This window comes from Acomys minous (assembly GCF_964271855.1).
Source record: "Acomys minous genome assembly, chromosome: 11".
In the NCBI taxonomy this organism is placed as follows: Eukaryota; Metazoa; Chordata; class Mammalia; order Rodentia; family Muridae; genus Acomys; species Acomys minous.
In genome coordinates, this window is record NC_140492.1 from 43,731,873 (window position 1) to 43,755,327 (window position 23,455).

The window sequence follows — 23,455 nt, forward strand, 5'->3', positions numbered from 1 at the left end:
AACTGGCATTGCAATGCTCTAACCGTTTTGAAATAAACCTTAATACCTGGCACATTTTTACAGTGCTCTTGACATTCTTTCCTTGCCTGTAATAGATTTTTTTTCTTTTTCCCAGAGTTTCTATTCTCTCCCAAAAGCACTAATTTGTAGCCAATGTGAATCTAATTCAAGGAGAAAATACGCTTTTTTTTTTAAAAAAAAAGAAGCTTCTCTTTTTTAAAAAAAAAAATCCCTTTTCACTCTTTTCAGAAGGATTCATCAAGCAAGTCAAGAACTTAGTGTCCATCTCTTCCCTGCAACACTCCTTTGCATAAAACATGGCTACATCAAAGTCAATGCAAAGCTTTATGTAAATAGAATTTTTCCATTAGTTTGTACAATAGAAAAAAATAATTGGAACCAACTAGCATGTCCAATAGTACATAGTAAATATTCCACCGAGTATATGGTGCTTACTTAGACAACACTGGAAAAGATGCTTTGGGATACTTAATGACGAAGAAAAACACTCAAGCAATCACAGAGGAGGGTTCAAGATCATGTAAAGAGCACAGTGCCAGTTTCCTAAAAATATAATATCAAAGTGAATTGTCATGTGAACAGTAGTTCTACTATTAGACAATTGTAGTATTTGTGCTCTCTCTTTTATTTTCTAAATACCTTATAGCCACATGGTACTTTAAGTATTAAAAAAATGTATTTGCTCATTTTTAGCAGAGATACATTTATCTCTGTCTTTGGCTGTCTGCTTGGTTAGATATCTCTTTTATTTATATACTTTATTCTAAAACCTGTTTGTCTCAACTATCAAAACTAATGAAAAGGACAGAGCAGACAGCTACTTGGTAAGCAATTCTTGTGGCTCCCTTCCGGGTGGCATTTGAGTCTGGTTGCACGTCAGGCACAGCGCTCAGGAATTAAAGTGCCCAGCTCTTTAGGATTCCAATTTAGGCAGGCTCTCACGCTAACCTTGCAAGATATTTAGTGTTCTTAAGTACACACACTAGGTTCACACTGTCCAGGGCCGCACGGTTGGTATGTCATAGGTTGTCTGTGCTCCAGCGCCCCCAGTGACAAGTTCAGAATCTTCCCACCGTGAGCCAAACTCCGAATCATGAAGCAGCCTCCAACAACATTATTGTAATACGTACAAGAGTCTCCATTTTCTAGCCATTCAACGAGTTATTTCAAAATTGATTTTTTTTTACTTTGTATTATTTTGAGATTAGTATAGATCCACATGCACTTGTAAGAAATACTAAGGCTTCAATATCTCTTCACCCACAGGTAACACGATATCAAGCTGGTACAAGATCATCACTAAGATGCTGACACTGATACGGTCAAGATACAGACTGTCTCCGTCCCCACAGGAGTACTTCAGCTTGACCTTTTCTAGCTGTATCCTTTTCCTCTTAATCCCTGGCCACCACTGAGTTGTTTTAGTCGTACGATGTCATCAATGAGGGATGCTGCCTGAATAAAATCACCCAGCGTGTAACCTTTGGGGATTAGGTCTTAAAACCGAAGCATATTCCCTGGACACTCATGTATATACTGTTTGTGTGTAGCGGTTGTTGGTTCCTTTTTATTGCTGAGTTGTATTATTCTGTGGCTTGGAAGCACTACAGTTTAACCACCCCCGCTAAAGGATTACCTATGTTGTTTCCAGGTTGGGGCTATGATTAATGAAGCCGCTATACTGCCATCCGAGATAATATTTTAGGCGTAACTGTTGAGTTGTGTGATAGCTGCCATGTTCTGTTTTTAAAGAAACCAGCAAAAAACATTTTTAGACACCTCTGACAGCAGGGTACAAGTGACTCAGCTGAGCTCCACCCTTGCCCTATTGGTGTTGCCACTGGTTTCTATTTATTTTTATTTTGTGTTGATTGGTGTTTTGCCTGCATGCTTGTCTTGTGAGGATGTCAGATGCCCTGGAACTGGAGTTACAGATGTTGTGAGATGCCATGTGGTTGCTAGGAATTGAACCTTGTTCCTCTGGAAGAACGGTCAGTTTTCATAACGGCTGAGCCATCTCTCCAGCCCCACTCCATTGGTTTTTGCAGTAGTCATCCTGGTTGGTGCATAGTGAGAGCTCACATGACCAATAATGTTGAGCATCTTTTCATGCAAAATTGTCTTATATCCTCCTCTATGAAATGTCTCCTCGTGTGTTTTGCCCACTGCACTATTGTGTTCATTGCTTTTATTGTTGAAATGTAATATTCCAGACACAAGTCCTTCACCAGATAAGGCACCTACAGAGAAACGCTTTTTCCTGTCTCTCAATGTATATGTTCACTGACCAAAGGTTTTCCATTCTAACAAAGCCGAATTCGTAGTATTTTCCTTTCCTGTATCATAATTTCAGTGTCCAGTCTAAAAAATGTTTATCTGTAACACCAAAGAATTTTAATTAGATTGCTTAACTAAAGGCATTACAATTTTACATTTTATAAAATTATGCCTCGTTATGATGGGATTACATTTTGAAATAAGTGTTGTTAGGAGACTTCATCATTGTGAAAATATCAGAAAATGTATTACATTAGCCTACACAGTACAGCTTCTGGGATACACCTGAATGGCCCAGGTTAGCTTTCCCTCTTATGATACAAGTCTGTACAACCTCCTACTGCACTGAGCACTGCAGGTGATGGTAAATATATTTTTTTAATCTGGGTAAAGAAAAAGCAGAGAAAGTATATAGTAGAGAGATTTTAAAAACTAGTACATATGTACAGAGCAGTTATGAAGAATGGAGTTTCCACAACTGGAAACCATTATGAATGAGTCAGTGGGTGAGTGATGGGTGCACATGAAAGCCTAGGGCATTACTGTGCACATCTGTGTAGACTTTAGAAGCACTGTACACTCAAGCTATACCAACATGTAAACAAATGTTCCCTCAGTAATAAACTAGCTTTGCCTTACTATATATTTTCGCTTTATAAATATTTATATTTCAGCTTTCTGACTCATAATAGTGGTTTAAAACACAAATCATTTCACAGGTATGCAAAAATTATTCTTTGTTATTTTCTTATTCACAAAAAATTTTTGTTTCTAGTTCAAAATTTAATTGCTATTTTTCAGAACACTTTTTAAAGCTAACATCAAACGTGTTATCTTAGGCTTTCACCAGGTCAGGACCATTGATCGTTGATGTCATTTTTGCTACCTCCATGTCTTGTCCTGGTGGAAAATCTTTTGTAGCAATAACAAGGAAATGCCAATAGCGTCTCCTATGATAAAAAGCTCCTTCTGGAATGTCTCCCAACAGATTTGCCTGAGACTGTTCTTATGTGAGCATTTTCTATAGACAGGAGCAGTAGACCCTGAAGATTAAAAGTATAAGAGAGTAAATACAAAAACAACAACAACAACAACAACAACAACAACAACAAACCAAAACAAAATAAAAAACCAAAAACCTGATAGCATAGTTGTTTATTACTATCATTACCAGATACTCTGTAGTAGATGCAACTGCATGAGCTCTGTTTTTACACAACTCACAGCACACTAGGCTTTTCTGCACTAACCTCACTGAAAGCATGAGTAATACAATGTGATGGTATCGTTGGCCAAAAGAGATATTGCAGCTCTACTATAATAATATGGCATATCATAATATGCAACCTATCATTGACTGAAATACTTTCTTGCAGAGTGTAACTGTTTCTAAGTCATCACACCTTGGATATTTCCAGCCCCAATGCTAAAATCAGTCATTTCTCACAAGAACTCTGGTTATTTGTTAAAGTGGTTTTGAAACAGAGACGTGGTTCCTAGATAACTTTGTTCCTAGGTTCTTGCGGTCAATGCAACAAAGAGATCTGTGTTATACCTACCCATGCACTAACCTTTGCACACATGTGTCTACTAATACTTTCATATGCAAGCATATATAGCTATATTAACCTAATGATATCTCCAACTCTGGTACTGGTCTATTACTACACAAATGGTTCTAGCCTTCTATCTTTGTTTGCTTGCATATTCTCAATGATGGAACCTGGTTCCTGTTGTAAGAAAGGACTTTATCAACAAGAATGGATCCTGGCATTTATTTATTTAGCATTAGCATCAGGAAGTCTCTCATTTCCTGAGTTACTACACACTTTCTTCAATGAGGTTGTTCTATATACATTTTAGGCCCTCTACACAGTCTGTATTAAATACAGAGACTACTAGATATTGTAAATGTTTTTATTAGTATATACATTTTTGTGCTATAAATATCTGTGAATATTGCAAATGTCATGATATGTACCTATAATCACAATTCACAGAATTGGTGTCTAGAAAAAAAAAAACTGTTCCATATTTCACCCATTTAACCTTCTGCCTTCGCCTTATGATCTCTTTCATTTGTGTCTTATAACTTGCATCATCATTATGTAGATTTTTAGGCTGGCTTCTTCTACAGTTTACTGTGCATATAAGATACATTCATGTCTTCCTGTGGTGTGATAGTTTAATTCTTCTTTTAATCTCTCATTAGCAGTCAACTGTCCACACAGATCAGGTGGTTTACCTAGCAGCCTACTGAGGGATTGCTTGGCTTCCTTCAGCATTTTTGCAACTGAGAATAAAGCTGCAATAGACACCAACATGTACACTGTGTGTAAACGTAAATATCAAAATCATTTGGGTAAGCACCGGCAAGCATGATTGCTCAGTTACATGGACAAACTATATTTAGCTCTGTAAGAAGATGTCATAATGACTGCACTTTTCTGCATTCCCATCACCAACAAACAAGTGTTTGTTTTCTTCTACATCTTCAGCAGTAGTTACTATTGTTAATTTTTTGCCATTATAATTGATGTGTAGCTCTTATATTTTAATTGTTAAAAGTCAACTGAAAGACAGCCATGTTTTTGTTATTTTGTTTTGGTTTGGTTTTTTTTGGCAGTTCAGAAGAAGAATGGAAAATAAAAAGTTCTCTTCAGCTACTTATAGACTTTGGCCTTACAGAATGAGGACTACTCTTACGTCAGACCCATGCAAACCCATGTTCTCAGTGTTCCCTTATGAAAAATATTTGTAATGTCAAAATGAAGTTCATTGATAATGTATCTGAGTTTAAATAGCAATATGGTGTTTTATTTCATTAAGGAAAAATTTAATATTATAATTAATTTAACTTGCCAATGTAAGCATATTCAGTTCTACTTACATTAAAGACAATAGCGTGGACAGATATTCATCTTAAGTAAGAAGATGAGGCTAGCCAACACCACTCCATGCAAGACAAGGGTGTTGAAGCTATGGTACCTCAACCTACTGTCACCACTGTGTGGCTCAAAGAAATGCTCACTTCCCATATTCCCAAAAGCTTGAGTTTCCATATCCGAATGATAGTCACTATGATTGAGACTGAGAGATTCCTTTTAAATTAAACATTAAAATTTCTTGTTGTGTGTTCACATGACCTCTCTTATGAGGCCATTGAAGTTGTTAATGAGGATTATACCTTCTCATCATAAATTATTTCCCAAAGGCACAGATCAGTGCATCACATTGAGAATTAAGGTTTTGACATGAATTTTTGAGAGAGACACAACTTTCAGCCTTCACAATCAGGATAAGGGAATACTAGAATATTTGGGTTCATTTTGTGCATGAGGAAAAGAGTACTTTGTTGTGTGCTAAGGTAGGCCATTACCCCAGCTGATGTAAGACTAAATGTTGCTGATGTGGGAACAATGAGAATGTAAGGTTCTTACAAATGAGATCAGTCTGCATATGATGTCAAAGTTCCTTATATTCTGTAGCATATGGTTCCATGCTATGATAGTGACAAACTGCCTCGTTTCCTTCCTTTGAATCAAGTTCTAGCCCTGTTGGGGCATACATTTAGTCTTATCTACCAACTCAGAGAAGATCACGTTCTTCAGTGAGCCATCAGGGCTACAGAGTGAATTAAAATAAGACACTTTAGAAAAAATTGTGTGCTAAATGATTAGATATAGTGTTGAAGTCATTGCTGAAAAATAAGCAACTCCAAAAAAAGTTTTATTGTTATTTTCACAGCATAAAGTTTTATTCTTGTACTAGAAAAGCAATGTAAGATGGCTAAGGATATAAAATTTTAATACACTTTTTTGTAGTGAAATGAAGTAAGCTTTCCATATGTGCCTCTAATTTGATAATATTTGGCATCTAGTCACTTAAAAGGAGTCCCAAATCCATGACACATTTGCAATCTGCCTGCAGTTTGTGCAGTAATTGCACATCTGCACTTTTTACTAATACGTAGTTGTAAGTGCTATGCTACATTGAGTAGGCAGAAACCAGAAAGTAAGTCAATTATCCAATAGTTTAAAAATATTGTCTTTATCCACCTTAATCCTCTCTCTGTGCAATAATCCCTTAACTTACATTGACTTTTTGTCTGAGTTTATGTAAATTTTCAGTATTTTATTTAATAAAGTATTGATTTATTTTAGTAGTGGATTTAACACCCTGGGACACACACAAAAAGAATCCAAAACATTAATGGAAATATTTCATGAGTGGGACTTCCTTGTATGTCTTAGAATATTTGGAGTGCTTAGTTCCCTGCTGACTAAATGCCTGACTTTCCATGCCTTTACCACCGGTCATCACAAAATAGGCAATGCTCCTAGGTTACCAACATGTTCCTTAATTTACAAAACCCGATTTGCTGATGATCACACTGTTATTCACAAAGTCTGACTTGCTGATAATCCCACTATTCAAACCCATGTTCCTGCTCTTTCCTGTAGAGTATTGTGCAGTTTTACTGTTGAGTCTGTAGTCACTGTATGTGTCAATTCTCTGATAACTTTCTGGTGGCAGCAGGATAGATCATAAAAAAATATAAAGGGTGGTATGATAAAGGTCCTTGAGGAGTATGCCAATTATTAGCAAAGAACATAGCAGCTAAGTAAAAAATTAATCTAGCTCTTGTATTGGTCTTTTTTTGGGGGGCGGAGGCTTTGCTGTTGTTGCTGTTATTATCACCTTACTTATGATGAGAAAACCAAGAAAAAAGAAACTGCTATGTAAGCATGCACTATATGCCAAAAGCTATCTTGTTGATTCTATGTCTAATCTTCGTAAAAAGGTCTCAGAAGTGTTTACTTACGTAATAACCACTTACTAGAAGAAACTGTTGGAAAACAAAATCTGCCACAAATCAACAAGGAGAAAAACTAGACATTGGAGGAGAGCTGGTGGGACTGCCTGTGGCGTTGAATAGGTCAGTAGGGAGGACTGCTGATATGTTTTTGTTTGTTTGTTTTCATAAAAATGCAAGGCATTGTGAGGTGCTAGGTATAGGCATTCTGTCTCCTCACCTTGCTTAAGGCCTCCTGTCCAACCTGTAGCAGCATTCAACTGTTTAGTCTTGCTCCTTGCTTCTAGGGACAAGTATACTACCCGAGGCTCAGGATTTGTGATTCAACTGGAGCTGTCGCTTGGCCTCCATTTACTGAAGAGATTTACACACGTGCAACAATTAAATGTTTCAATTTGAAAGATGGAAGAAGGTCCCCTTAGCTCAGATTAAAGATTCAATGCAAGTGAAATAAAGTGCTTTCTGAGAGCTTGTATACAGAAAATGTCTAAGTGTTGGTTTTATGTGCCACCCTTGCACGATCTGTGTTTAAATCAGCCAATCTTGTGCTCTGACTCTGGAGCCTCAAAGGCAGCATGCGGGAACACACTCCTAGAAGCTCATGAAGGTCCACCGTGAAATTTTAAGACCTCTGCCATCTGTTAGTTCAATGATTGATGATTTAAAAATCAGCCAGGACATGAATATCTATACCACGGAAATCAGCAAATCCTTCAAACAAAACCCATAGTCCTCCACTCAGATGCAATTGTTAAATATGAATCAGTAGACTAGGGTTTAAAGATTGGCTTATTCCACTGTGGCCATTGACGTTTATTTACTTACATGCTTAAGGGATCTTGGATTTATTAGCATTTCTTTCAGTTGGCTATATGACAATTATGATATTAGGGTGAGAAAAGAAACCACATTACTTTTTTTCAGGGAGCTGTGAAGGGTAGATGGCAGTGTCCATCAGCCTGTGGCTCATTGTTGTAAGGCTTTTATTATTTCCGCGGATCCTCTTTTCTGTACTACTATTGTCTTCTACTGACATTGATTTGATTTTAATTTTTTGTATGTATCTTTATAAAATATGTACTTCTCTGCACAGATTGGTTCACTTACAGAAATGGTTTAGTTCACTCTGCTTCATAGCTTTTATACCAAAACACAGCTTTAATTCTTAATTTGATTATTATTTTGACAAATTGTCCCCTGGGAATACTGAGCCAGTCATCTTTCCCATTGGCCATTGTTAAGAATTCCCATTTGCCACATTCTTACCTACCTTTAATAATTAATTTTGCTTTCCATTTCCAGGCTAATAGGTGTAAAGTTATATCTTTTCCTAATTTACATTTCTCTGATTATTAATGAGCTCGGGGATCATTTTTTTATTCTTGCTAGCCTTTGGGTTTTTTCCCATAAATTGCCTGTCAGTACATACTTGGTACAGTTTTATTTTCCCCGCAGAGTTTCTGTCTCTTTATTATACATTTTAGATACTAATCTCTTATCAATATCTCCTACTGCAAGTATCATAGAGAAAATAAATTAAAGGTCTTTGTTATCCAGCCATGTATCAGAAGACAATAATTTTGTAAATTCAGTGAGCTCAGTCCTCTCTTCGCCATGCTCCTCATCTGCCCTTTTTATCAGTCAAGATTGATTAGACTATGTAGCAGTAGCAAACATCCCTCAGACTTTTATGGCTTCGTACTGGCTGCACACTTGAGTGAGAAATGAGCATGTCAACTATGGATCAACACAGGGTTTCTGCCTGTCATGGCCACTCAGGGACTGATGGATAAGCTATTAATGTAAGCACTGGTAGAGACAAAGGAAAGAGGGTTTTGAAGGGGCCACTATAAAAATTAAATGCTTGGCCTGGAAATGATAGGTTTTGCCCACAACTCTCTGGCCAAGAGCTGTCATGAGGCTTTAGCCAAGTTCTAAAAGGACCAGGAAGCAAACTCCTACCATTTCTTTTGAAAGTGGTCACACACACAAAGCACTACTATCATTAACCCTCATGGCGCAAGCTAATACAGGACAGTGAGGAACAGTTGCCATTTCTTGAGATATAGCATCGAGAAGACAAATCTAATCAGTTGATCAAACTCAACGTTCCTGCATCCCTGAATGATAATCATTGTCTGCAGAGTTATAAGCAAACATGGCTAATTAGCAACTGCTCACATGCCCAGAATACCTTGAAGCATCAAGGGGGAAGAAGCAACTTCAGTACAAAGCTGCTCAGGTGGAAAAGAGTGGAACACAGGGCAGTGCATTTTGTAATACTATTATCGACAAGGAATGCAGGCGGTCTTGAACGCTGAGGTAGCAGCTCCGCTGCCCTCTGCTCCACCACTGCGAAGTTTCTTCTCTATTCCTTGTCATCCTAGGCCACACCTGAGGAGAGTATATTCCCTTATACAGTTGAAAGCTTTCTCAAGCTGTGTTTTAGGGACCAAGTGTCACTTTCAGTTTCAAATAGCTACCAGTTCTTGAACTAGTCTTGTGGTTCTCTGGATCATCACTACTACAGGAACTGAGCTCCCATCTGTTTGAATCCAAGCACCATCCCATTCCAATAGACAAGTACACAATTAGTTTTTAAATTGGGATGCCTTCAGCTAAGTGCTCAGCTTGAATTTTGGGTTTCTAGGGCATTCTTTCTTTTCCCTGACAATGATCCCTGTTCTGAAATAATTGACCATTCTACCTCTTTTACTCCTTGATTTGGTTCTGCTGTGGCACTAAATTCTAAGAAGCCTCCTCCTCTGTCCTTACTGTTTACCAGTCAGAGATAAACAGTGACTCCTTGACCTTACAACTCCCAGATTCCTTGAGTTCTCTCTTCTCCTTATCACTTTGACAAATCAATGAATGTGTTATTGATTTCTTGTGCATTAGCAAATATAGCCAATGGTAAGTGACATTTTTATTTTTCAACCTCTTCCCCCGCAGATGTCATCTTATCAAACGTCTTCATCATCTAATAACATCCATTATGTCATAAGTGACAATTTTAGGGAAAGTTTCACTACTCTACAATGTGGATTATCACTTTTCCATACTCCAAGATTTATTGTCTTGTCAGCTAGCTACTGGGCCACTGACAAACAATTTGAAATTTTGGTTATCTCACCTCTATTTTTGAATATGTATTTAGAGCATGATCCAGCCATTCTTTCCCCAGGATGGATGCCGAATGCAGCAGATAAGTAATAAACACTATAGGTAATGGGCAATATAGTATTTTTCTCTCAGTCTAAGTTAGAAAGAGTTTATTCATTGGTTTGCTCTTAAAATCATGCATTTCTAGGTCAATGGCCTAAAGGGAGCATATTAAACTATTATTAAATGACTATCAAGATTGAAAGCAATAGCTTTTAAAGCCGATATACAATAGAAGACAATTGTAGCAAACTGAGAAGATCCTTCATACGACTTGCCCTCTTTCCAGAAGATTCTTTCATACTTGTTTAAAGGATGGGTAACTTGATCATATCTAGCTTTTATCCAAGTATAATTGCATAATCAGAGGTTTTCAAGAAGTTACAATGAGACTGCAACAGGTCGACGTTTACAAATTTTTGTTTTTGAAAATTTCATGAGTAACTCTTGACATTAATGGGCTAGAGTACAGGCTGTGAGGAATAAGGGAAATTGATGATGTGCTTTCACTCTAGGGATTATGATAGGCAGTAAATTCTTCCTTAAAGCAGGTGGCCACTGGAGCCAGTGTCGTGACTAGAGTTTATTAAGCAGTCAGATCTAACGCAGCTCTCTTGGGCCCAGAAGGCAGATGGAGATGGTAAAGAAGTCTGGGTTAGACAGAGAGGGCCTAATTCATCCCTAACTACATAGTAATGAGCATGCCATCAAGAAGACTCAAGTTCTCTGATGATCCAGGTGGCTAACACTAATTGTCAGGTATCACAGCACCAGGTCCACAGAACTGAATGTGAAGAGGAGTGGCAGGGTGAAAGGGAAGTGTCCTCCTGGGACAAAATGTAAAATTCTTCAGATAGTGGAGACATGTGCTCTCTCTCAATCTCTCTCTCTCTCTCTCTCTCTCTCTCTCTCTCTCTCTCTCTCTCTCTCTCATCTCTCATCTTTCTTTTCTCTCTTCTTGTTCTTGTTCTTGTTCTTGTTCTTCTTCTTCTTCTTCTTCTTCATATTCTTCTTTTTCTTCTTCTTCATTTTTGTTGTCATTATCTTCTTCGTCTTCTAATTTTCAGCTCTTTAAACATACAAAATCAGGTTATAGATCATCTTTGGCCATGAAAAATCTATCTGTGATATATTAGGGATTTTTTTTTGCTGTGATATAATACTCTAGACAATCGATTCAGAAAGAAAAAAGTTTATTTTAGGAAACGTTTTTGGAAAGTCTTAGCTGTGATTTAGTTGCCCCATTGTTTCCAGCCTGTTGTACAACCCACGTCAAGAGCATGTGACAGAGAAAAACTGCTCACCTCATGGCCAGGGAGCAAAAAAAAAGAACGAGACAGGTTGGGGGTCTCAGAGTCTCTAAGGACCTTTGACTGGGTCTCACCTCATAGGAGAACCACTTTACAGATTGATCACTAACACATTGGCCTTCAAGATATAGTCAAAATCCAAGCTATAGTTTAATCCAGCCAGGTCTCCATAGGACAGTAGAAAGCTGGAGACTACAAGGCAGGAAACAGACAGTAGTGGCCAAAACTCACTCCATATGATAGAATGCCCATTAAGATACCTATCATTAGTCCCCACTGGCTATGCAGAGACAACCAGAAAACATGTTTTTCCCCTTTTCCCCACAGCTGAGTGACATCATCTCTGAGAAACTCAAAGAGTGAAGAGAAGCTCTTCAAACCGGATCCTTAAACAGGAATGCAATTAGGTGATTTTGAAGTTGGCTGGAAATAATTATTGAATTGGATGACTTTTTTCTGTATCCGGGCAGTCATGGGGATCTAGCTCAAAGATGAAACTGGTTATAGATAAAGGATTCCCATTATGTTATTTGCAACTTGGCTTTCAAATCTGCACCTGGCATACAAAGATGCTTGGACATCAGCCAGTGGAATTAGAGGCACCAAGCACACATCTCTGCCAGTGTCACCTCCAGCTGTCAAGTTTGCATGCTGTTCACTTAATACATCTCATTTAATACACTTCTCCACATATATATCTGAACATATAAGAAGAGACAAAGCTGCTTTAGAGTTCCCAGCTTTTTTTTTTAATCACCAAGTGCAAAAGAGATAAGATGTAATTTTAAAATATTTGAGTAGTTGTTAAAGTCTGGAATGTCCTTTGGAGTCTCATAATGTGAAAGACTTGATTGCCAGACTGTGAGGTTGCTGGGAGGGTGGGCTGTTTTAAAGGAGAAGTTTCTGTGTGTGTGTGTGTGTGTGTGTGTGTGTGTGTGTGTGTGTGTGTGTGTGTGTGTGTGTGTGTTTTACTGCCACGGGTAAGCAGTTATGCTCCATCTCACACTTCTTGCCATGATGTTTATCACAAACCTCAAAGTAAGCAGAGCAAGTGCCAGTAGCCTCTAAAACCACCAGGCCGAGTCAGGACCAAATTCTGTTGTCTTGCCTGGTACTTAGTCACAGTGACAAAGCCGACTAACACAGTAGCTTGTGTAGACTCTGAAGAATGTCTGTGTTGTAAGCCAATGCTGATGATACCAAACCCACAGAAGCATACTAGCAAAGTTTATTTGTTTGGGAAAAAAAAGTTTACACTATCTAGGCTACAAGAAAAGAAGACAGGAAAATCTATTATGATGATTGGAAACATGTTCTGGTATGTTTAATCATAAAAATGAATTTAAGAATGCCTTTTACATTCCCTGTTGGTTGCTGTTTAATCTGCTTTTATTCTATGTGTATGGGTGTTTTGCCTGTGTGTGTGTCTCTGTGCTACATGCATGCAGTACATGGGGAGGCCAAAAGAGGATCCCCAGGAACGGGAGTTAGAGATGGTTGTGAGCTGCCATGTGAGTGCTGGAAAGCAAACCTCGCTCTTCTGGGAGAGTAAGTAGCCAGTGCTCTTAGCTGCTGAGCCATCTCTCCAGCCCCTGCTGTTAGTGATTCTAGGTACAGATACCAAGGACAAAGACACCCTCAAGTCTTAAGCTAATAGCTGTAAAAACTTACTTGGCTCTTGTAATGTCTTGCTGGGTTTGTTTTGTGTTATAGTCCCTTTTTAATAAGTGGCACATAATGATGTTGAGGAAAAGCTTGTTAGGTTTTGCCATTCTGCTTTAGATGCCCCTGGTCTTTATCTCTCTTTTGCTGAAAGTCTTCTTGTGACCTTCACCTGGTACTTTTTTCACTCTCCCGAATGCACAGTTCCCAGCAAAGTTGTGTAAAGTTTGAGGCAGGCTGGCAATGTGGTTTAGAATAGGTTGGATCTCATGCAACTCCTGGGGCCAAGAAAGACCAGAATCCCAAAAGTAGAATATAGCAGCCACGAGAGCAGTGTGTACACCAGCCTCACCATGGGTGGTGTTGGCCTTTAGCTCAAAGGCAGACCAGGGTCTGGTTCAGTTTGGACTTTTTTAGAACTATCATATTTTCACTTAAAGAAGACATATGTCTTATCTCTTAAGACCAGCAAGACTATGTTACTGGGCTCATTTAAGGGTCATGAGAAAGGCTTGTGCCAACTTTTCAGAGGGAGTTCCTGCTTTAGTGTAATCCCTTTCTATAGGACGCATTGGCATCTAGAGTAGCTATGCCAACCATTCTGCCTTGGTGCCCTGTCTCTCCAATTATCCCATTTGTTCATATTTATGCCATGGAGAGTATGGCAATTAGACTCCTGAAAATTGTGTTTGTCCGTCTTGTTCAGATTTGGGGAGAGTTGAAGTTAATGCAATTAATTGCTTGATGACATTAGCTGAGCCGACCATTTCCTGGAGAATGTCATCGTGAGGTCCATAATGGTTCCCAGAGTCACTAAGAATCTTGCTCTTTCCCAGAGGATTGGGAGTAAATAAGGAGAGCAAAGTTTCTGAATAAAGGATGGCCTACTGCAAGGAGACTCGCCCTGTCCTTGTTAGTGCAACCCGGGGAATTCACAGAGTCCTCTGAGGATCTTCTCTGCACTGTTCCTTAACAAGCCTGTCAGTACTACTCAGCTGGCTGGTGCTGTGATCTCCCACATTGTCAGCCTAAATCCTAAACCTTGGGGTGTCTGGTGACATAAACACATAATTCTCTAGGAGACAAAGCCTTTGTATCCTTCAGAACACGCTTCACTTAGCAAAAGGCAGCAGCATCTTCTTGCACAAGGTCAAAGATGTTGTTCAAGAGGGAGGGTTGAGGGGGCTGGAGAGATGGCTCAGAGGTTAAGAACACTGTCTGTTCTTCCAAAGGTCCTGAGTTCGATTCCCAGCAACCACATGGTGCTTCACAACCATCTGTAATGAGATCTAGTATTCTCTTCTGGCCTGCAGGCACACATGGGGGCAGAGTACTGTATAAATAATAAATAAATAAATAAATAAATAAATAAATAAAATCTTTTTAAAAAAAAGTTTAAAAAAAAAAGAGGAAAGGTTGAACTATCTTAATAGGCCTTGGATCAGAATGTCCCCAGATCCATAGCCCTCAAGGTCATCCATTCCTGTCCCTTTTCCCCAAAGAGGACCTTATGGTTTCATGTTGGTTATTGACTTTTTAACTGCTCTGTGGTCCTATTTAACCCCACCCCCCAGCAGTTAGATCATTGATAACCACTTTGCTGTAACCAATCAATTCTACTTTTCTTGTCTGTGTAGCTATTTTTGATTTTGTCCCACTGAAGCAAAAGTATCTCTACATCAGGATATGCTTATTGTCTTTGCCTCAATATTATTAACAATTTAACCTCTGTCTAGGGCCTGAAAGTAGCATTGTCTCATGTAGTACTTAGGATGGGTAACTCAACTGAAAGCATGTTCCCAAAGCACTTATTGCCTGCTCCCTAGGATTACCCTGGAGAAGCTGGGTGTTAGCTCGTGTATTCAAGGACAAAGTCATAGGACAGAGATAGAAATGGCTTCTGTTGTATTGTTGCTGATACCTGTGATATTTACGAGGGAACGGGAGCCCCATATACTCCATTTTGTATCCTCTTGCTTTAAGTTATTGGTTTGGGATTGCCCAGGGAGGGCTGTCCTCACTCAGAAACCACTAACAGATCACAAAGGCACCTAGTAAACCTTGTTAATAGACTACACTCAGTTCTTCTTCTTTCCAAAAAATATATTAATTTATTATAATTTATTTAGGTTACATCCTGATTGTTATCCCCTCACTTGTATCTTCTCATACCCACCATACCTCCCTCTTCTGTCTCAGTCTCCTCCCCTAGACAGAAACAGACCTCCTTCCTGCTCTGCCTGCATGTACACCTGCAGGCCAGAAGAGGGCATCAGATCACATTATAGATGGCTGTGAGCACCATGTGGTTGCTGGGAATTGAACTCAGGACCTCTGTAAGAACAGACAGTGCTCTTAACCTCTGATCCATCTATCCAGCCCCCATTTGTTTTTTCTTAAAGAGAGATGTGAACAACAGTCAGTTGAATGTTTACACTGCCAATCTAGCTCTGGGCTTTGCTTTTACCATTGTGGCCTCTTTATCTAGAACTGCTTCCCAGCCAATTAAGTGATATTTATTTGACTTCATACAGCAAAGTTCTTCTTTTTATTGTTATTTTTTAACTTTCATGTCTCTGTGAGGGAGTTGGACCTCCTGGGTGGAACTGGAGTTACAGCCAGTTGTGAGCAGCCATGTGAATGCTGGGAATTGAACCCAGGTGCTCTGGGAGAGCAGCCAGTGCTCTTAACCACTGAGCCATTTCTCCAGCCCCCAGCAAAGTTCTTCCTAATGATGAAAAAAGGAGATTAAAAACTGGTCAGGCCCAGGGACTGCAAAGTACCAGTTCTGAGAATATCCTTTCTGGAGACCAGGAATGCGAACGTGAGAGGAGAGTTTTATTTCCTGGTTCCTTGTTAGCGCTTCCTCTTTTCCTGGAGGCCATGTCTGAGTAAGTGACTCAAACTGAGAGAAAGCACCTGGATACCTCAATGGCTGGGCCAACTGGATTAACCAGTAGATCCTCTCCTGCCATAGTCACCATTTTATTGCTGTGGTAAGACACCTTGACCAACCTGGGGGCCACTGACGCAGCGGTTTTGTGGAGCCATAAGCATCAGGTCCAGCACTCCAATCCTGAGTTAAATAAAGAACACTCAAGAGCAGAGAAAGGCTCTGTTGTTCCTAAAGATACCCCAGATTTGTCCTATTATTCATTCCCTCTTTCATTGGAATGTCTCTAGATATAAGTTACTGTCTTTTCTCCCTTTGACTGTGTCACACCACGGTCTTCGATCTCCTGTGCCACGTTTCAGCTAGCGTTATCTTCTTCCTCCCATCGGCCCGAGTCTCTCTTTTCCTCGGGCTCTTAAGCTCTTTTGGGACCTGAATCGAACACATGCAGGATTTCCATTCTGTTATCCACATCTTCTCTTCTATATGTGTGCATCAAACTTTCTGGGTACATGTCGGAACTCCCTTCAAAACGTACTTCGAGAATACACAGAACAAAAACAAAATTAATCATCCTTTTCAAGTTCTTACTCCGAATTTGACACGCTGGCTTCTTACTTTAGGCACTTTGCTTATGACTGCAGGTTAAGTGTGCTGCTTCTACTTGTATCTATACGATAGATTACCAGCCTGCTCTGCAGAGTCTCCTTTACTTTTTATTCTGAATGATAATTCTGATACCTGGTCTTGGCTCACAGTGCACTTTCATTATTTTTCTTTCTTACTTGCATCTTGATGTGCGTTCAATTTCACTGGACATTTGCTTGTAGAATTTTTAGAGCTTAAGCATGCTGTCAGTTCTTCTGAGAGAACTGAGGTTTTTATCATTATCAAGAGGTATAACTTATTTGGGATAATTTCAAATTAAGTGTGTACTTGGACTTCTCTTCGACAACACGCATGACCTGAATTTCTTCAGCTAACCATGGGGTTAGTTTATAATTATGTGCTCTCAGGGAAGAATTGATTTCCTTTTTGCTGTATCTACAGCTAAGTGAGTGACCCGTGCAGCTTTGAGATTGAACTGAGGCAACAGGGAATGAAGAAGCAACAGGTACACATGGAGTTTATCTGGGATCAGGTGAGCTGTGCACTCTGATAGAGCTGCACAGGCCCTCAGAGAAATGTTCTGGCTTCTTGTATGCAGTCAAAGGAGGAGGCAAGTGAACTGATCTTGGTAGGAGAGGTCTGTGTAGGGGAGCAGTCTCAGCTACAATCATCTGGGAGGAAGAAGCTGCTGTTGATATTCCTGTCGATGCTGTCAACGTCTGTACCAGAGGAAACCCTGGATATTCCTATCAGAAGAGGTGTCCCAGGCATGGCCTGCTCAGAAGCACACTCACATACTTGTTCCCTACAACTAAGTCGGAGAATGTATGTTTTCTTGATTGTATCTTTTTTTCTCTTGACACTCTTACCCTTTACATCCTAAAGGTATCAATATTTTAGAAAAGGCTTTCCTGTTGGATTCTCCAACTGTACTGACCATGGGGGCTTAGTTTTTTTACTCATATTAGTGCGTTCAAAAGAAACACAAGAATTTCTGGGGGCAGGGGGTGGGGGAAAATTTCCAGAGGTCAGCAGAGATTGTTAACTCTATGAAATATAAGCATACTATCTTGCATACTTTATTTCAAATGATTAGGAAAACTTTGATATTCTCTAATTTTGTATCAGGATGTTAATAGCTCATGAAACATTTTTATTTTCTAATATTTAATTAAAACAAACTGTTTAGAGTATTTAATCTACCATATTAGTAGAAACATAAATAGTGGTAACTATTATAGTGCCACATTTCCCCAACTGTTTTAAGGTTGCATATCTTGAGAAACGAGTACTTTAATAGAATTAATTAAAACTCCATTTTACCTCAAATTGGAAACGCCCTCTGTAAGTGAAAAATGGAAACGTGAACAAACCAACAGAGAAAACCAAGAAACAACAACAACAATGTTGTCAAAAGGCGTAAGAGTAGTTTCTTTTGTTGTTGTTGTTTTCTTTTTTCTTTTTTTCTAAGTCAACTTGCTGTTTGCTTTTGCTGTTGTTGTTGTTTTGTTTTGTTTTGTTTTTATATCTTTCTGGTGTAGTCATACATTCTGCTAGAGCCTGCATGTTTCTTTTATGATTCTGCCCGTTGCTACCTAGAGTATTAATGTTAGGCTTCACGAAGGCTGTTAAGGCAGGATTTGGTCCACTGCAAAGTGGGAACATGCATCATAAGGCTCACATTACCTAATTCCAGTGAAAGGTGCTGAAGGACTAAAAATTTTCCACACATTCCCGTGGGAAGATCTTTCTTTGCCAAGTATCCCTCCCCACCACTCTTACTACACTCAGTTGCCTTGACTGTGACTGCTGCCTCTGAGGGGTACCCTAACTTCAACTCTAGCACTCATATGTCAGTTAAACACACCCAACAAATGCTTGTGTGACTTACTTTTGTCTTTTCTTTTCTAAAAATCCTTTCATATTTCTTTCATTCGATACATGCTCTTTAGTTACTGCCAATGAGCCAGGGTGCTAGGGTAACAGTGGTAAATAAATATGACCCTTGTCCTGCAGGAGGCCTTTCATAAAAGGTAAAGAGAATTAAGGATCTTCTATGTGACTGAAAAATTGTTACATGCCTGGTAGCCAAGGGAATATGCTCCCAACCTGCGGTGAGCTTTATCTCTAGAGAGGAATAGGGAAAAAAAATTATAAAAATAATGTCACAGGGCATCAGACTCATCAGCAGATGGCAGCGTGGCAGCAGAATAAGGTCCAGGGTAAGGTGCAAAGGCCTTTTTCATAGCCTTACAGAATTAGTAGATAAAAAATCAACTTGGGATGGGCCAGACAAACCCAACCCCTGAGACTATTAACAATACTCTGAGCCGGGCGTGGTGGCGCACGCCTTTAATCCCAGCACTCGGGAGGCAGAGGCAGGCGGATCGCTGTGAGTTCGAGGCCAGCCTGGTCTACAAAGTGAGTCCAGGACAGCCAAGGCTACACAGAGAGACTCTGTCTCGGAAAAACAAACAAACAATACTCTGCTATGCTTGCAGACAGGAACCCATCTGAGCTGTCCTCTGATAGGCTTTACTCAGCAGCACTTTGAAACAGAAGCTGAGACTCGCAGCCAAACACTGGGCAAAGCATAGTGGAAAAGTGGGGGGAAGGATAAAAAGACCTAGAGGTGACAAGAGATCCACAAGAAGACCAACAAAGCCAACTACCCAGAGCCCGAGGGGCCTGTAGAATCTGAAACACCAACCAAGGACTACGTATGGACTGGACCTAGGTCCTCTACATAGATGTAGCCAATGGGCAACTCAGGCTTCATGTGGGTCCTCTAGTACAGGAAGCAGAGGCTGTCTCTGACATGGACTCTGTTGCCTGCTTTTGATCACTTCCCTCCTTGATGGGACTGCCATGCCATGCCACAGGGGAAGAGGACAAACTCAATTCTGATATGACTTGATGAGATGGGGGTGGGTGGGTCGGGGGAAATCTCATTTTCTGAGGAATAGGGGAGGGAGAGGGGGAGGGGGAAAGGGAAGGGAGAGTGGAACCAGGAAAAGAGGAGGGAGGGGGCTATGACAGGAATGTAAAGTGAATAAATAAATTAATTAATTAATAAAAAAATAGGTAATCATGTCACCTGTAAAAAAAACTTGAATCAAGGAAATGTTTAAAGTTAAGTGTTTAAACCAAGTGTTTAAATAAAATGGATGGTAAAGAAAAAGAATTAAGCAACTTGACAAAGAGAGAGCTGAAACATCCCTGCTGGAAGTCATCTAACCCGGCCTGGCACCCCTGGCACAGGTAGGACAGGTGCAGGCTCAGAGGCGCTTCTAAGAGTCTGAGAGCAACCCACGCCTAATTAGAATACTAATACTAATTTAAATGCTAATAAGAATATCCTTGGGTGGAGCTTTAAGTTGTTAATGAGACATATAATGCATAGAGTTCTACGTAACAAAACATGAACAAAAATACATCATTGTATGCAAACGAGGCCAAGTTTAGACTTTTGGGACATAGACAACGAATCTCTCTCACAAAGGACATTTGAACTTGATATGTTAAACTTTCTCTGTCCTGGGGCCTGCCTGCTCTTTTGGAGGAGTATCTTTTCTAAATCTGTTCTCCAGTTTGCTTACCACTGTCTAATTTGCTATTAAATTCTTTACACCAAGACTCAAGAACCTGGAACTTTCTGCAAGCACTCACCAAATGCCAAGATAAGCCATTATCAGGGAATGTCAGTAAGATTGCATTTCTGAGCATCAAAATTCCCTCTTCAAAACACAGAAACAGAAAGCATTCATGTCTGAACTCTACAAATTAGGAAATGGTGTGTGTGTGTGTAGGGGAGTGTCTTACAGAATCTTATCTTTCAACTTTCAAGGTAGGGAAGGAGAGTATGGTAAATTTTTATCTTAAATTAAAAAATGGGTACATGTATTTTTAAAATTATTTATGAGAAAATTAGATATTCTAACTTGATGACCAGTGTGGTAATCAAACACCTGCCCAGTTGCTGAGCATTTCTCAAATGGGTGGCAGGACCATCACCTGAGCTCTTCTTGGACTTCCTAGAATCCAGAAACTGAATCAGCCAGCTAAGGTGAGATTATGATTATATGACTTGCAATTCTCCAGTTTCAAGACTCTGAGCTATTTTGAAAAAGCATTAATAACAAATGCTTACTTAATAATTTGAAAAGTTTACCATGTATACTCTACCATTATAGAGGCCTCATTAAAACAAATATTCTTCCCAAAATGAAGAGAGGCAAATGGCTTCCATGTGACTGAGAGAATCTTCACATTGCCTGGAACCCAAAGAAATAGACTCCCAGCTCCAGGTAGCTAGGCCTCCTGAGAGGAACAGGGCAAGAAGAAGAATGAAGGGCACCTGGCTCGTCTGCTGCTGGCTGTGTGGCAGGCGCATAGGGTAGAGGGCATGTGCTTGGAGAATGTTAGCTTCTGTTTGCTTATGTGAAATGAATTAATTCTTTTGTATATATTAATTAAATGCAGGGAATTATTATAGCTGCAGTTACTCCTTCACCCATGATTTTATACATAAAAGACATAGAAACTTGTGCAATTTGTAATAAGCCTTAAGGCACTATGGCTAGGCAGACATCAACCCTCTAAGCTATCTTGTCTGCTTCCCATCCAAAATCCCCATAAATACATGCACATGTTCCATTTGGGCTGCTTCCGCTCCATCTGGCCAGACCTCAGAGCAAGCTGCTCTTGGCCATGTGCTCCTTTCTTCCTTCTTCCTCTCTTCTCCTCATGGTCCTTCTGGGAATATTTGCACCACCTACCTCTCTTCTGCCTGGGGAGGCAAGGTTTACACAAAATCATTTTGGATACAGGATACTGTCTTAGGACAGTAAGGATCTTGGAGGGATAAGCAATTAACGTTTCAATACATAGTAGCTCCAGAGTCACCCCAAATGGTAGCACTAACTCAGTAGATTAGCCTAGAAAGCTGTAGTTTTATAGCTCTACCATACAGTAGCTAGGTATTCCTGTTTTATTATAAAGAGAGTCTGGCATGAACTCTGGTGCTCCATATTTGATGACCTCCCCTTGGTGGGGAGGCCTGGTGGCACTCAAAGACAGAATAAGCAGGCTACCAAGATGAGACTTGATAGCCTATGACCATATAGTGGGGGAGGAGGTCCCCCTTGGTCTTAGACCTAGGAGAGGGGAATAGGGTGAAAGCCGGAGGGAGGGAGGAATGGGAGGATACAAGTGATGGGATAACAACAATTGAATTGTAATCAGAATAAATTAATAAAATTAAATTTAATAAAAATAGAGTCTGGTTTATGATCTCAAAATGGGGTCTTGAGTTTTCCCATACAGTGGCTAGAGTTCCCGTGCAACATAGCGCTGAGCTCTGCTGACAGTTGTCTTTACTCCTGTTCTGCTTACTTCCATGTACCCCAGAGAACAGCTGGAGAACGGGAAATAAAAGAGAGCAAACCCTGCTGATAAAGATGGGATGCGCTTGCTGCAGCCTGCAGCCCCTTTGACGTTAACTGAAAATTTCATCCCAAAGAGAAAGTTTGCATTTTGCAAATGTAGAAGGCCAGGCAATTTGTTTCTAGATATTAGGAGCGTCTGTTCTTTCATATTGAGAAAGTGAGCCTCTTGCTGAGGACTGGTCAGACTATGCGCAACGAGCTCTCGGGAATACAGGAGAAACTTGTGTTTGAGTGGAGGACTTGTGGGGCCTTTGTTAAGGAAACAATATGTGAGGATTCCAATAATATGTACCAGTTCTACAGGGCAAAGCTGGGGATACTTTAAATAGTTTTAAGAAGGGTCCAGGGCTTATTGAGTGTCCCTGGAACTAGAAAATTTGGAAGTCTTTTGTAACCCACACTTTAGCAGAACGACAGACAGCATGGTTTCATTTCAAAGAGAAGCATTTTGATTTTTCTGTGTCTCACATTAGTTACCATGCTATGTAGGTGGTTGCTTACTTGTGTGGATGATCCTGTGAGGTTGGTATTTCCCAGGACTTATAGAAAAGTCACAGTTGTGGTATAGAAACCTACCCAGTCCAAGTAAAGACACTGAAAAAAACACCACCCACTTCCAGGAGCCTCAAGTTGAAGTGTTTGCTCTTATGTTTCCACTAAATGCAACAAATCACTTAGGGCTTCATACACAAAGCACACACAAGGCTGTGGAGGGTGGAAAGGTCAGAAGTCTTGAAGCCTTGGGAACTAGGGAGCAGTGGTGGAGAGAGTCATGGGGTCTTCCTTTAGACCTACACGTCCTTGAATTACAGCTGCAGAGCCAGCAACCCGGACATGCCATTGGATGGAAAATGGGCGGAGCCAACACCATCTCATCTTATCATAGTGATCAGAAAAGGGAAAATACTGCAAGACAGAGTCTCTGTGCCAGTCTAACACTCTGGAAAAAATCCTGCTGTCACAGGAGGCTGACTGGAGAGCCTGGGCTTTCATACCTCGCCCCAGGTAGTAGCATGGGCCCTATGCTCTCTAGAGCATTGCCCTTAGTCACTGACGGGGACAATGCTAGGGACAGTGACTCCTGCCTGCTGTTCTCCTGCTGGAGCGCTGTCAGAAAATGGCCGCTAAAACACAATGTGAAAACGAGTGCCACAGTCTCTTAAATTAACTGGCTTTGCTCTGCAAGACTCTCTGTTAAAGGAGTATAAACATAAACTATAAAGGCAGACAAAAATATTTGCAAACTCCATATCTGCCA

At 40.0% G+C, this 23,455-nt stretch overlaps 1 protein-coding gene across 1 annotated transcript in view; it reads left to right on the plus strand.

The window, feature by feature from the left end:
• HHLA2 (HHLA2 member of B7 family) overlaps window positions 1-23,455 on the plus strand; it is a 165,975-nt gene that overhangs the window by 50,310 nt on the left and 92,210 nt on the right. The window contains exon 5 of the mRNA XM_084801988.1: window positions 11,914-11,993. Coding sequence (XP_084658114.1) covers window positions 11,984-11,993 — 10 coding nt within the window. The 5' untranslated portion in view covers window positions 11,914-11,983. The remainder of the gene's footprint in view (window positions 1-11,913; window positions 11,994-23,455) is intronic.